The sequence below is a fragment of the Ursus arctos genome, unplaced genomic scaffold (genome assembly GCF_023065955.2).
Source record: "Ursus arctos isolate Adak ecotype North America unplaced genomic scaffold, UrsArc2.0 scaffold_12, whole genome shotgun sequence".
Lineage (NCBI taxonomy): Eukaryota > Metazoa > Chordata > Mammalia > Carnivora > Ursidae > Ursus > Ursus arctos.
In genome coordinates, this window is record NW_026622786.1 from 43,839,127 (window position 1) to 43,851,462 (window position 12,336).

Consider the following 12,336-nt stretch of genomic DNA (forward strand, 5'->3'; position numbering starts at 1 on the left):
AAATCACTTAGTACTGATACCCTGCATTTTTCATCTAATTTATACACAATGTTATATGAAGGTAAACAAACATCTCCTGGTCTTCAGGTAACTCTAAGTTTGAAGAAACTCTATGTTTAAGTTTGGAGAAAAAAACAAACACATTGTAACACTTGGAGATATTTATTTTTAAAATATTTTAATATATTTTTAAATGACAGTATGTGTTAACCTTATCTCTTTTGGTAACAAAAATTTAATTAAAAATATGCACGGCTAGTTATCACCAGCAGAAAAGCGCATTTCTAAAAAGGTTTTAATTAAAAAAAAAACAGAAAAACACACTGAAGCAATTAAATTACCTGCTATGTCATCTACAATCTCTGTATATGTTCTTCTAGCTATGTCAAGAAATTCATTTATGTTGGATCTCACTGCATAGCACTTCTGAGTCCGCATGTTCAGGCATCCTTTCATGTATCTTGCGTCATCATTAATTATAGTCTTAATCTTTTCAAGTATAATTCCAAACCTAAAATAGAACATTATAGGCAATAAGGCAAACAATTATTTTAATTTGTAATTTGAGTCACAGTTAATGATATATTTTCTTAGAATAATATAATTTTAAATATAACAATATTTTCTTGAAATCTACTGAAAATTATTTTGAAAATAAATAATTTAGCTATATGTATATATTACATAAATTAGAACTGTAACTATAACAATTTTAAAATATTTTGTCAATCAGGACTAGTCTCTTAGAGTAACATGAAGCCACCAAGAACAATTCTATAACTGCTAATAAAAAGATCTCCCAAATTATACGCTCTGTGTCTATGAGTATAAAATATATCCCTGAAGAACTATTATAAAAATTCTGGTTTCATGTTCACTGACTCAATCAACATTTACTTATACCACGTATGATCACTGTATTAGGTGCACAGATCCAAAGAAGGATTAAATGTATGGTCCTTGCCTTCAGGTGGGGCCAGATAAACCAAACACATTGTAAGACAGTGTAACAGAAACCTCACAATAATCAGTAATTAAGTACAGTGATCATGCAAACCAAAAGTCTGGTAACACCTATTTTCCTAACCTTCTGTTTTATTCTGTTCTGTATTTTATTTGTAATTCTGTTTTATCACTAACCTCAATTTGTGGCTCACAAAAGATGTGAATCCTGAATCAATAAAATAACAGTTCTTAAGCATCACAAGTCTTTTTGGTCACGAATCAAAGGGCCATTGCCAAAAACAATATTAAAATTAAACTGTACTTAGATCTCTTATTCAATATTTATACCTACTATTTTTTGTTACATTAGGCCCTTTATGATTTACAAAAGAGAAATATGTACTTTTATATTTACAAGTCTTTCCATGGGAAATGGCTAAAAAAAGAAATATTAAAATTGTGTATGATTTCAATTTTTAATACTATTCTAATTGCCTATTAACACAAAAACTCAATGTGCTGTTACCCTATTTATGGGTACTTATAAGATGTAATATATAATTAGGGCTTTGATGAATAGTTTAAAGGTTGTTAACCAGAGGTCAAGTAATTGTTCTATTGATTACAGTTAGAGTCCTTAAAATCATTTATGATCAGGAAGAAAGGAATAATTAGCACAGATATTTTATTAACAGTTGAATGACAAAGACCTCTCATCTTCCAAGGAACCACAGTAAGCTCTTAATAAAGGTGTGCTACAGTTCCTCAAAGCAATCTGTTAAAAAATAAAATAAAGCTAGTTAAAAATAATAAATTATAACAATATTCAAACATGGTATTTTACATTTAATACTTCACAGTTTACCAAGGGTTTTCTTGCTTCACCTTCTCATTTGTATACTCATAAAAGATATTTTAGGTATGCAGGTGAGGACAGATGGTACCTTTCCCATTTTCCAGATAAAAAGCACCTGACTAATAAAGGGCATCCACTGCTTCACTATTATGACTTTAATTTTTCTTGTCTCTCACCTAATTGTTAGCATTCAACTACTTATTAAAGGTAGGTACTTAAATAGCTATCATTGTACATTTAGAGTACTCTACCTATCATTCCAAAATTTGGGTTTTAAATATGCATTAAACTAAAAAAGTGCTTCACATATTTATAAATAGAATAATTTCTCCATTTTTATATGGCAAAAGTAGAAGTTTAATTTTGCTTAATGGAAACTATGAGTGGTCACTATTTGAATAAATAGAAACAAGAGGAAAACACAGTTAACCTGACTTTTTTTAACTAAAAATTTTTTTTCATTTACTTAAAATCAATTAATATACAGTGTATTATTAGTTTCAGAGGTAGAGTTTAGTGATTCTTCATGTGCATGTAACAGCTCAGTGCTCATTACATCAAGTGCCCTCCTTAATGCCCATCACCCAATTTATCCCTTCCTCCCACCTCCCCTCCAGTAACCCTCGGTTTGTTTCCTATAGTTAAGAGTCTCCTATGGTTTGCTTCGCTCTCCTTTATTTTTCCTTCCCTTCCCCTATGCTCATCTGTTTTGTTTCTTAAATTCCACATATGAGTGAAATTATATGATATTTGTCCTTCTCTGACTTATTTCACTTAGTGTAATACCCTCTAATTCCATCCACATGGTTGCAAATGGCAAGATTTCATTCATTTCGATGGCTAAGTATTATTCCATTGTAGATATATACCACACCTTCTTTAACCATTCATCTGTCAATGGACATCTGGGCTCTTTCCATAGTTTGGTTATTGTGAACATTGCTGCTATAAACATCAGGGTGCATGTGCCCCTTCGAATCACTATGTTTGTATCCTTTGGAAAAATACCTACTAGTACAATTGTTGGTAGCTCATAGGGTAGCTCTATTTTTAACTTTTTGAGGGACCTCCATACTCTTTTCCAGAGTGGCTGCACCAGCTTGCATTCCCACCAACAGCGTAAGAGGGTTCCCCTTTCTCTGCATCCTCGCCAACATCTGTTGTTTCCCGTGTTGTTAATTTTAGCCATTCTAACTGGTGTGAGGTGATATGTCATTGTGGTTTTGATTTGTATTTCCCTGATGCCAAGTGATGTGGAGCATTTTTTCATGTGTGTTGGCCATTTGTATGTCTCCTTTGGAGATGTCTGTTCATGTCTTTTGCCCATTTTCTGACTGGATTATTTGAGTTTTGGGTGTTGAGTTTGTTAAGTTCTTTATAGATCTTGGATACTAGCCCTTTATCCAATACATCATTTGCAAATATCTTCTCCCATTCCATAGTTGTCTTTTAGTTCTGTTGACTGTTTCCTTTGCTGTGCAAAAGTTTTTGTCTTAGCAGAGAAAGACAATTATCATATGGTTTCACTCATTTACAGAACATAAGGAATAGCAGGGAGATCGGTAGAAGGAAGGGAAGAATGAAAGGGGGTAAACAGAAGGGGGAATGAACCACAAGAGACTATGGACTATGGGAAACAAACCGAGGGCTTCAGAGGGGAGGGGAGTGGGGGACTGGGCTAGGCCGGTGATGGGTATTAAGGAGGGCACGTATTGCATGGAGTACTGGGTGTTATATGCAAACAATGAATCATGGAACACTACATCAAAAACTAATGATGTACTATATGGTGACTAACATAGCATAATAAAAAATTTTTTAAAAAAAGGTTTTGTCTTGATGAAGTCCCAATACTTCATTTTTGCCTTTGTTTTCCTTGCCTTTGAGGCAAGAGGTTGCTGCAGCCAAAGTCAAAGAGACTGCTGCCTGTGTTCTCCCCTAGGATTTTGATGGATTCCTATCTCACACTTAGGTCTTTCATCCATTTTGAGTTTATTTTTGTGTATGGTGTGAGAAAGCAGTCCAGTTTCATTGTTTTGCATGTAGCTGTCCAATTTTCCCAACACCATTTTTGAAGAGCCTGTCTTTTCTCCATTGGATATTCTTTCCTGCTTTGTCGAAGATTAGTTAACCATAAAATTGAGGGTCCACGTTTATGTTCTCTAGTCTGTTCTACTGATGTATGTGTCTGTTTTTGTGCCAGTTCCATACTGTCTTGATGATTACGGTTTTGTAATACAGCTTAAAGTCCAGAAATATAATGCTACCAGCTTTGGTTTTCTTTTTCAACACGCCTTTGGCTATTTGGGGCCTTTTTGGTTACATACAAATTTTAGGATTATTTGTTCCAGCTCTGTGAAAAATGTTGATAGTATTTTGATAGGGATTGCACTGAATGTATAGATTACTTTGGGTAGCACAGACATTTCAACAATATTTGTTCTTCCAATCCATGAATGTGGAATGTTTTTCCATTTCTTTGTGTCTTCAATTTCTTTCATAAGTGTTCTATAGTTTTCAGAATACAGATCCTTTACCTCTTTGGTTAGGTTTATCCCTAAGTATCTTATGGTTTTTGGTACAATTGTAAATGGGATCAGTTCCTTGATTTCTCTTTCTTCTGACTCATTATTAGTGTATAGAAATGCAGCTGACTTCTGTGCATTGATTTTATATCCTGCCACATTGCTGAATTCCTGTATGAGTTCTAGTAATTTTTGGGTGGAGTCTCCTGGGTTTTCAACATAGAGTATCATGTCATCTGCAAAGAGTAAAAATTTGACTTCTTCTTTGCTGATTTGGATGCCTGTTACTTCTTTCTGTTGTCCTAGCTGAGGCTAGGACTTCCAGGACCATATTGAACAATAGTAATGAGAGTAGACATCCCTGTCACGTTGCTGACCTTAAGGGAAAAGCTCTCAGTTTTTCCCTGTGAATGATATTCACTGTGGGTTTTTCATATATACAGTTGACCTGACTTTTATCTGCTATTTTAGTTTGCTATGAGGCAATGGCAATAATATTTTTTTGCTTATAAATAGAAAATAAATACTAATAAAAACTACAAAATTCATAAAAGCATAAGAAAAACATTCAAATTGCTTATAATTCTACCACCCTTCCAAATAAATTATCTTTTTTTTGCTTTTTAAATTTTTTAATTTATTTAGAAGCAGAAAAGATCATAAATTCATTCTTTAGTTTATACTCCCATAAGTTTTTTCTTAAAAATTACTGATCATCTCAAAATTTATTTGAACATAATGTTGATGACATCTTAGAAATGACAATTCAGCCAGCAGATTCTAAAGTTAGTAATACTACTAAATGAAGAAAAATATTTCATATGTAAGAATTCTCAGGGGGAAAAAATGTGAGTTTTCCCAAGTATGTTTTTTTAAAAGATGTGACTAATTACCTGAGTCATCCGTGGGAGTGATGCTTCATTTGTGTATGAAAATAATCTCATTTTCATGTTTCAGTTCTCTTTATTTTAATCACCAATAATATGATTATATCTTTATTAATTCTGATCAAATGTTTTTTACCCTAAGTGAAAACTTGAAGTATCTATAGTTTCTTCCTTTACTTAAAGGATTTACTTTACTTAAAATAAAGGATTTTAGGGGTGCCTGGGTGGCACAGTCATTAAGCGTCTGCCTTCGGCTCAGGGCATGATCCCAGCGTTCTGGAATCGAGCCCCACATCAGGCTCCTCTGCTAGGAGCCTGCTTCTTCCTCCCCCACTCCCCCTGCTTGTGTTCCCTCTCTCGCTGGCTGTCTCAAATAAATAAATAAAATCTTTAAAAAAAAAAAAAGGATTTTATATTCTAAAAATTTATAATAAGAAAAAACTACTATACTTTCAGGGATCATTTCTATGGTTTATTACCAAATAAATTATCTAAATATTATGATATATTTTTTGTCATTTCCTCAAATCAAAAAAAATTTTTTATCATTGTATATTCCTTTTCTCTCCTACTTAATACTATATCACAAGCATTAGAAACTTTTAACGGTAGGGGCACCTGGGTGGCTCAGCCGTCAAGCATCTGCCTTTGGCTCAGGTCATGATCCCAGGGTCTTGGGATCGAGCCCCGCATGGGGGCATCGGGCTCCCCGCTCGGCGGGAAGCCTGCTTCTCCCTCTCACACTCCCCTTGCTTGTGTTCCCTCTCTCGCTGTCTCTCTCTGTCAAATAAACTAAAAAAATAAAGTCGGGAAAAAAAGAAACTTTTAATGGTATAAATTTTTAATAAGTCATAATATTTTACCCTCAAGAAAACTAACAGTCTCTTCCCCTATTTATTAGAGGTCTATACTACTTAGAATTTCTCACTAATATAAATAACACTGCAATAATGACCAAATCTGGGCATAAATCTTGGTCAGTATTTCTTAAGAGTTCTTTTGGACATATTTCTAGTAGGATAAAGTAGTATAACACCATCAAAAGATAGATGTTGTAAAACTTCCCTGTGAAGTACGTGCAATTTGTACTCCTACCAGCTGTCTATGAAGTTGTCTGTCTCACTGTTCTCTCATTAGCAGTAAGTTGCATCCCTTGGGCGGGGGGGAACTTTGCTTCTTTTATATATAAAAAAAAGACTTTAAGTTGTATTTCTTTGAGTAATAAGGTTGAACATTTTTGGTACTATTTATTAACCTCTTTGATTTCCATTTTGGGGGCATTTTCCATATTTCTATTGGTATTCCAATATTCTCTTATGAAATTATATGAATTTTATGACAGAAATTAATATTTTATCTGTCAAATGCTATAAATTTTTCCTTTCTTTGGCCTTTACTTTGCCTCTGACATATCAAAGCTTGAAATTTGTATTTTATCAAATCTATCAATTTGGGGGCATGATTTATTATACCTCTTTCATTCTAAGAAAGATGACATTTTTTACATCTTTTGCCAAATTTCTTTCATCATATATATTTATTAGAATGAACTCTATAACAAAATTCTTCCAGATTTTTCATTACCTTTTCCTTTTAAAAAAGCAGTTCTTCCTTGTCACCTTAAGTTTTAAAAATGTTTTGCACAGGGGTTCCTGGCTGACTCAGTCAGCAGAGCATGGGACTCTTGATCTTAGGGTTGTAAGTTGGAGCCCATGTTGGGTATAGAGATTACTTAAACAAATAAATGTTTAAAAAAGGTTTTGCACAGTAGAGTATTTAAAAATATATTAGAAAATCACATCAGAGATATTTCAGGTAAAAATCATCAATGAATACTTAAATCACTGACTGAAAGTTTAATGAGGAACAGGATATTTACATAGTCTCAAAGTATCTCTCCACAGATTACCTGGTAACTTTACAGTGAAGAAATTGATCAAAGTTAATATCATCAGAATGGCAAATGACATCATGTGTCTCCTGATGTGATGTACTGAGAAAGGTACAATATTGCTCGTAGAGTATCACTGCTAAATATATATCAGCTGAAGTTAATCATGAGAAAATAACCACACAAATTGAGGAATGTTCTATAAAACAACAGACACTCTTCAAAATGTTAATATCGTGAAAGACAAAGAATGGATGAGAAACTTCAAGTTGAAAAGCAGTATAAGGAAACATGACATTAGGGGTGCCAGGGTGGCTCAGTCAGTTAAACATCTGCTTTCCGCTCAGGTCATGATCCCAGGGTCCTGGGATTGAGTCCCACGTCCAACTTCCTGCTCAGCAGGGAGTCTGCTTCTCCCTCTCCCTTTGCCCCTCCCCCTGCATATGTTCTCTCTTGCTCACTCTTATCTCTCAAAAAAATAAATAAAATATTTTTAAAGAATGACTTTAAATACAATTCATGGTCCTGGACTGGACCCTGTATCAAGGAAAAAAAATCCATAAAAAACATTAGTAAAACAATCAGAAAATTTTGAGTATGGACTACACATAATAGTATTGGATCAATGTTAAATATCTTAAAATTTTTAAATTATATTGTGGTTATGTAAAAGAACACCTTTGTTCTTAGCATACACACACGTTAGTATTTAGGTATTGCAATTTTCAAATAGTTCAGTAAGAGTAATATTAAGGATATAATACGTAGTGTGTGCTGTGTGTATACAGAGAATTTGGGAGTTCATTATATTATTCTTGTCACTTTATCTAAATTTAAAATTTTCTGAAACAAAAAGTTTTTAAAAAATTAATGCTAGACATGTTTTGTACAATGTGCACCCATATAAATTACCTTTAAAGGATCCACAAGTTCCAAGGTATGTTTTAGGTATATTAAATTTGTTATCTTTGATTCAGCTGCATTAACCTATTAAAATAAAGACCCAAATGTGGATACCATAAACATACAAGAATGGATTTTCTCTTGAACATTCTACACTTACCATATTCATACATTTTTATTTATCAATCTACCCAGTATGCCAGCATAGACAATAGTTACAATTACTGACCCATCATAATAAGCCTAGTGCACTAGTTTCCTGAGAGTCTGACAATGAGAAGAGTTCACCTCATTCTGTCCAATTTCCATTTCTACTTCAGCCCCTCGGGTCCAGCTTAATCTACAGTAGTGATAGGAGATACAGTTCAATCCTGAGCAGTACTAAGAGACTAACATTAATTGAAAAAGGCACAAAGGTATTTGTGAAAGATGATATTTGAAAAGCTGAATCTGAACCTCCCAGGTAGTTACAGAATGACACAAATTTCCCTCATTGGTTCCTGTTTGTGCAAGTAAAACAATTTTCATAATTCCAGTCATCCAAATTAATTATAGTTTTTCAAAATAAAGCAACATTAACATTCAAAATTTTATAAATGAACTTTTTAAAATTAAACTGTATTATGTCTAGAACCAAAAAGTGGTATTAAAACTTGGGAAATGAAGAATATTTTGTGAATGGGCAATTTACCAATACTGACAAGGAGTTTTAGGAGATACATTATGATATAACGTACTTGATACAGTGTTCTTTCTTTTTGAAGTCTCCTGACCTATATCCCTATTGCATAATACATGGACTGTTTGGTGATTATATGAGCCAATTTAGAAGAAATACCAAAATGAATGTTGTTAGCCCCAAAACAAGTTACTGCAGGCTCTCTTACAATGGATCTCTGAAACTGGAAGATTAAAAATTAATAATATTCACCAAACAGAAGACAACTATCATCCCTATTACCAAAGGAGAACATCTTACAAAAATACCAATTTACCCTTGAAGAAGAACAAGGTAGAAGGACTAACTCTAATGAATATCCACCTATAATAAAGCTAGAGTAATTAAGAAACTGTAGTATCAGCACAAGGACAGACAGAGCAACCAATAGAACAGAATAAGGAGTCTAGAAACAGACTCACACATATGATTTAACCCAAATATTTCATTTATGACAAAGGTTGACTATAGAGTAATAGGGAGTTTTTTCTATAAAGTTTTTTCTATAAATGATGTTAGCAAGATTATGAATCTGTATGAAAAAAAGGAAATGTGGCCCCTTCTTCATACCACATACAAATATCAATTCCATATGGATTATAGGTCTAAATACAAGAAGTAAAACAATAAAACATGTGGAATATAACAAAGAAGAGTATCTTCACTACCCTGAGTGTTCTAACCAACTTTTATAAATTTGATAATTAATGATCTGACATACATTAATCACAGAGCCAAACTAATGGCCAAAGTTGTTTATGTCTCTCCCATGGTCTAACTTTTGTGGGTGCACAGATTATCATATTACAAACCCTGCAACTACAAACTCCAACATCTGTGTTTTGCTTCCTACGCAGTAGGGGACATTTCCACCTAACAACTACCCTTACTGTGATAATGAAGGCTTTTGTGATGTTTTCCCCTCACTCCTTCTGGCTCCTGACCATGCGACCCTGCGTGGCATGATCTCTCCTCTCAGATGTTGTAAGTAAGAAAAATCTTTTAATGGCCTCAGCCTCTCCATGTCATCACTTAGTCGTTTCCATAAATTAAAATCCCAAGGATACAATCAAGACATTGGGGTAGGTAAAGACTTCTTATGCAGGATACAACAACCACTATAAAAGAAAAAACATAAACTAGGCTACATTTAAATTAAGAATTTCTAATAAGTCAGAGAAAGACAATGAGGATCTCACTTATATATAGAATCTAAGAACAAAAAACCAAACTCATAGATACAGAGAACAAATGGGGGCTGCCAGAAGCAGGGGGTGGGGGGTGGGTCAAATGGAAGAAGGAGGTCAAACCTTGAGTTATAAAATAAATATGTCATGAGGATGCAATGGACAGCATGGTGAGTACAGTTAATAATACCGTATTGCATATTAGAAAGTTGCTAAGAGAGTAGATTTTAAAAGTCCTCAATCACTAGGGGAAAAAAATTAAGTATGTATGGGGATGGATGTTCACTAGACTTACTGTGGTGATCATTTTGCAATACATACAAATACCAAATCATAAAAAAAAGAATTTCTATTCATCGAAAGGCACCACTGACCTAGGACAGGTTCTCCAAAAGTCAACTCGGAGAAATTAGAATTTGAAGACACATAATTTATTTGAAAAGTAATTCCAGGAAGTACAGGCAAGAGAATAGGAAAGGGCAGCAATACAGGATACACTGATTATCAGGGTATCGCTGCTTGGTCCTATAGCTCATTCCTGCTGGAGACCTCTCAGAGATGGTGTAGAGTAAACTTCAGAAGCTATCTCCAGAGGTAAGGAAAATGGTGTATTTATTAACCGACTCCAGTTTGGTATTGGTTAAGACCTATTGCTGGGCAGTCACTTCCTGATTACCCTCCAGTTCCTCATGTGGCTAGATAAAGTCCTCAGGCAGAGAGTTTCAACTGCTTGCAGTAAGAAGCCTTCCCTGTACAAAAGTGAATGCCAAGGGATGCGGGTGGTACAGCAACAACATCTGCTCCACAATACTGAGTAAAAAATCCAACTACGAAGTGGGAAAAGATATGTGCAACACACAGAACCATAAAGAAGTCATAAAAAGCTCTACAAATCAAGGAGTTACAAAAATTTCTACAAATCAAAAAAGAAGATAACCCAATAGAAAACCGGGCAAGAGAGTAGAATGAGACTTTCACAAAAGAAGGTATTCAAATAGTCAATATACATTTGAAAGGATTTCAAACTCATTAACAGAAAAATGCAAAATTAAGACCACAGTGAAATACCATAAGCTCACAAAAATTTTACCATGGCTAAAATTTTAAAACTGATATTAGGTTTGGAGGAAGAGTAATGGGAATTCTCATACACTGCTGATGGGAGTATAAATTGTAATGATAATTTTGAAAAACATTCTCACAAATATTTTGTCATTATCTATTCAAGTTGAAGATATGCATTCCTCATGACTGGGAAATTCCACTCCTAACTACATGTCCAATAAAAACATATGCACTGTCAACAACTCAAAAGTCTAACAGTGAAATGAATAATGGCATATTCATACAGTAAATATTATATACCAATAGAAACAAATGAGCTACAGCTAAATGCAACAATATAATTAAATCTCACAAACAATGTTGGTGAGACGAAGCCATATAAAAAAATACACGTGAGGGACACCTGAGTGGCTCAGTTGGTTAAGTGGCTGCCTTCAGCTCAGGTCATGATCCCAGGGTCCTGAGATCAAGTGCTGCATCGGGCTCCTTGCTCAGTGGGGAGCCTGCTTCCCCCTCTGCTTGCCACTCCCCCGTGTTTGTGCACTCATGCTCTCTGTTTCTCTCTCTCTCTCTGACAAATAAATAAAATGTTTTTTAAAAAATAAAAATTAAAATAAAAAAACGCACATGAATGATTCCTTATATGTTAAATTTTAAAAAGAACAGGTAAAACTAGATTAGAAAGAAAAACAAGAACACCATTATAAAAAAGTAGTTTCTTTTTGGAGGGAGGTAAAGAATCATGAACAGAAAGGAGCAAAAGAGGAGTATCTAAACTATTGGAAACACCTATTTCTTTACCTGAGTGGTCATTACATGGATGTTCACTTTGGCAACACCTGAAGACATTTTTGGTTATAACTGGGGAAATTTTATTGGCATCTAGTGGGTAGAAGCCAAGGTTGCTGCTAAAAATCCTAGAATACAGAGGCCAGTGAAAGAATTATCCAGCCCGAAGGTCAATCATGCCTAGGTTGAGAAATTCTGCTGTAAAGGAGCTGTCTTGCTACAAGTATATAGGTACTCACTTACCCTCTTACATCACTGGTGATTTCCTCCCTATTTGTTCCTTCTCTGTATCCCTCTCCAATCTCTCTATACCTTGCCATCTTTGAAGAAATAAGCTGCCACAAATTCTACAGTTGCAAGAAACTAAATGTTGCCAAAACCACGAGTGGGGAGGCAGATCCTTTCCTAGCTGAGTACTCCACATGAGTATTCAGCCCTGGATAACATTTTAACTGCACCTTGAGAGATCCTAAGCAGAGAATCAAGTTAGAATGTTCACAGACTCCTGACTCATGGGAACTGTGAGATAATAAATATGTGCAGTTTTAAGCTGCTATGGTCATGGTTCTT

At 34.4% G+C, this 12,336-nt stretch overlaps 1 protein-coding gene across 1 annotated transcript in view; it reads right to left on the reverse strand.

Annotated features, from left to right (window-relative positions):
* Positions 1-12,336, reverse strand: part of MSH4 (mutS homolog 4) — a 118,585-nt gene that overhangs the window by 63,152 nt on the left and 43,097 nt on the right. The window contains exons 9-11 of the mRNA XM_057310549.1: positions 8,017-8,091; positions 1,656-1,720; positions 342-511 (exon numbers count right to left, since the gene is read on the reverse strand). Coding sequence (XP_057166532.1) covers positions 342-511; positions 1,656-1,720; positions 8,017-8,091 — 310 coding nt within the window. The remainder of the gene's footprint in view (positions 1-341; positions 512-1,655; positions 1,721-8,016; positions 8,092-12,336) is intronic.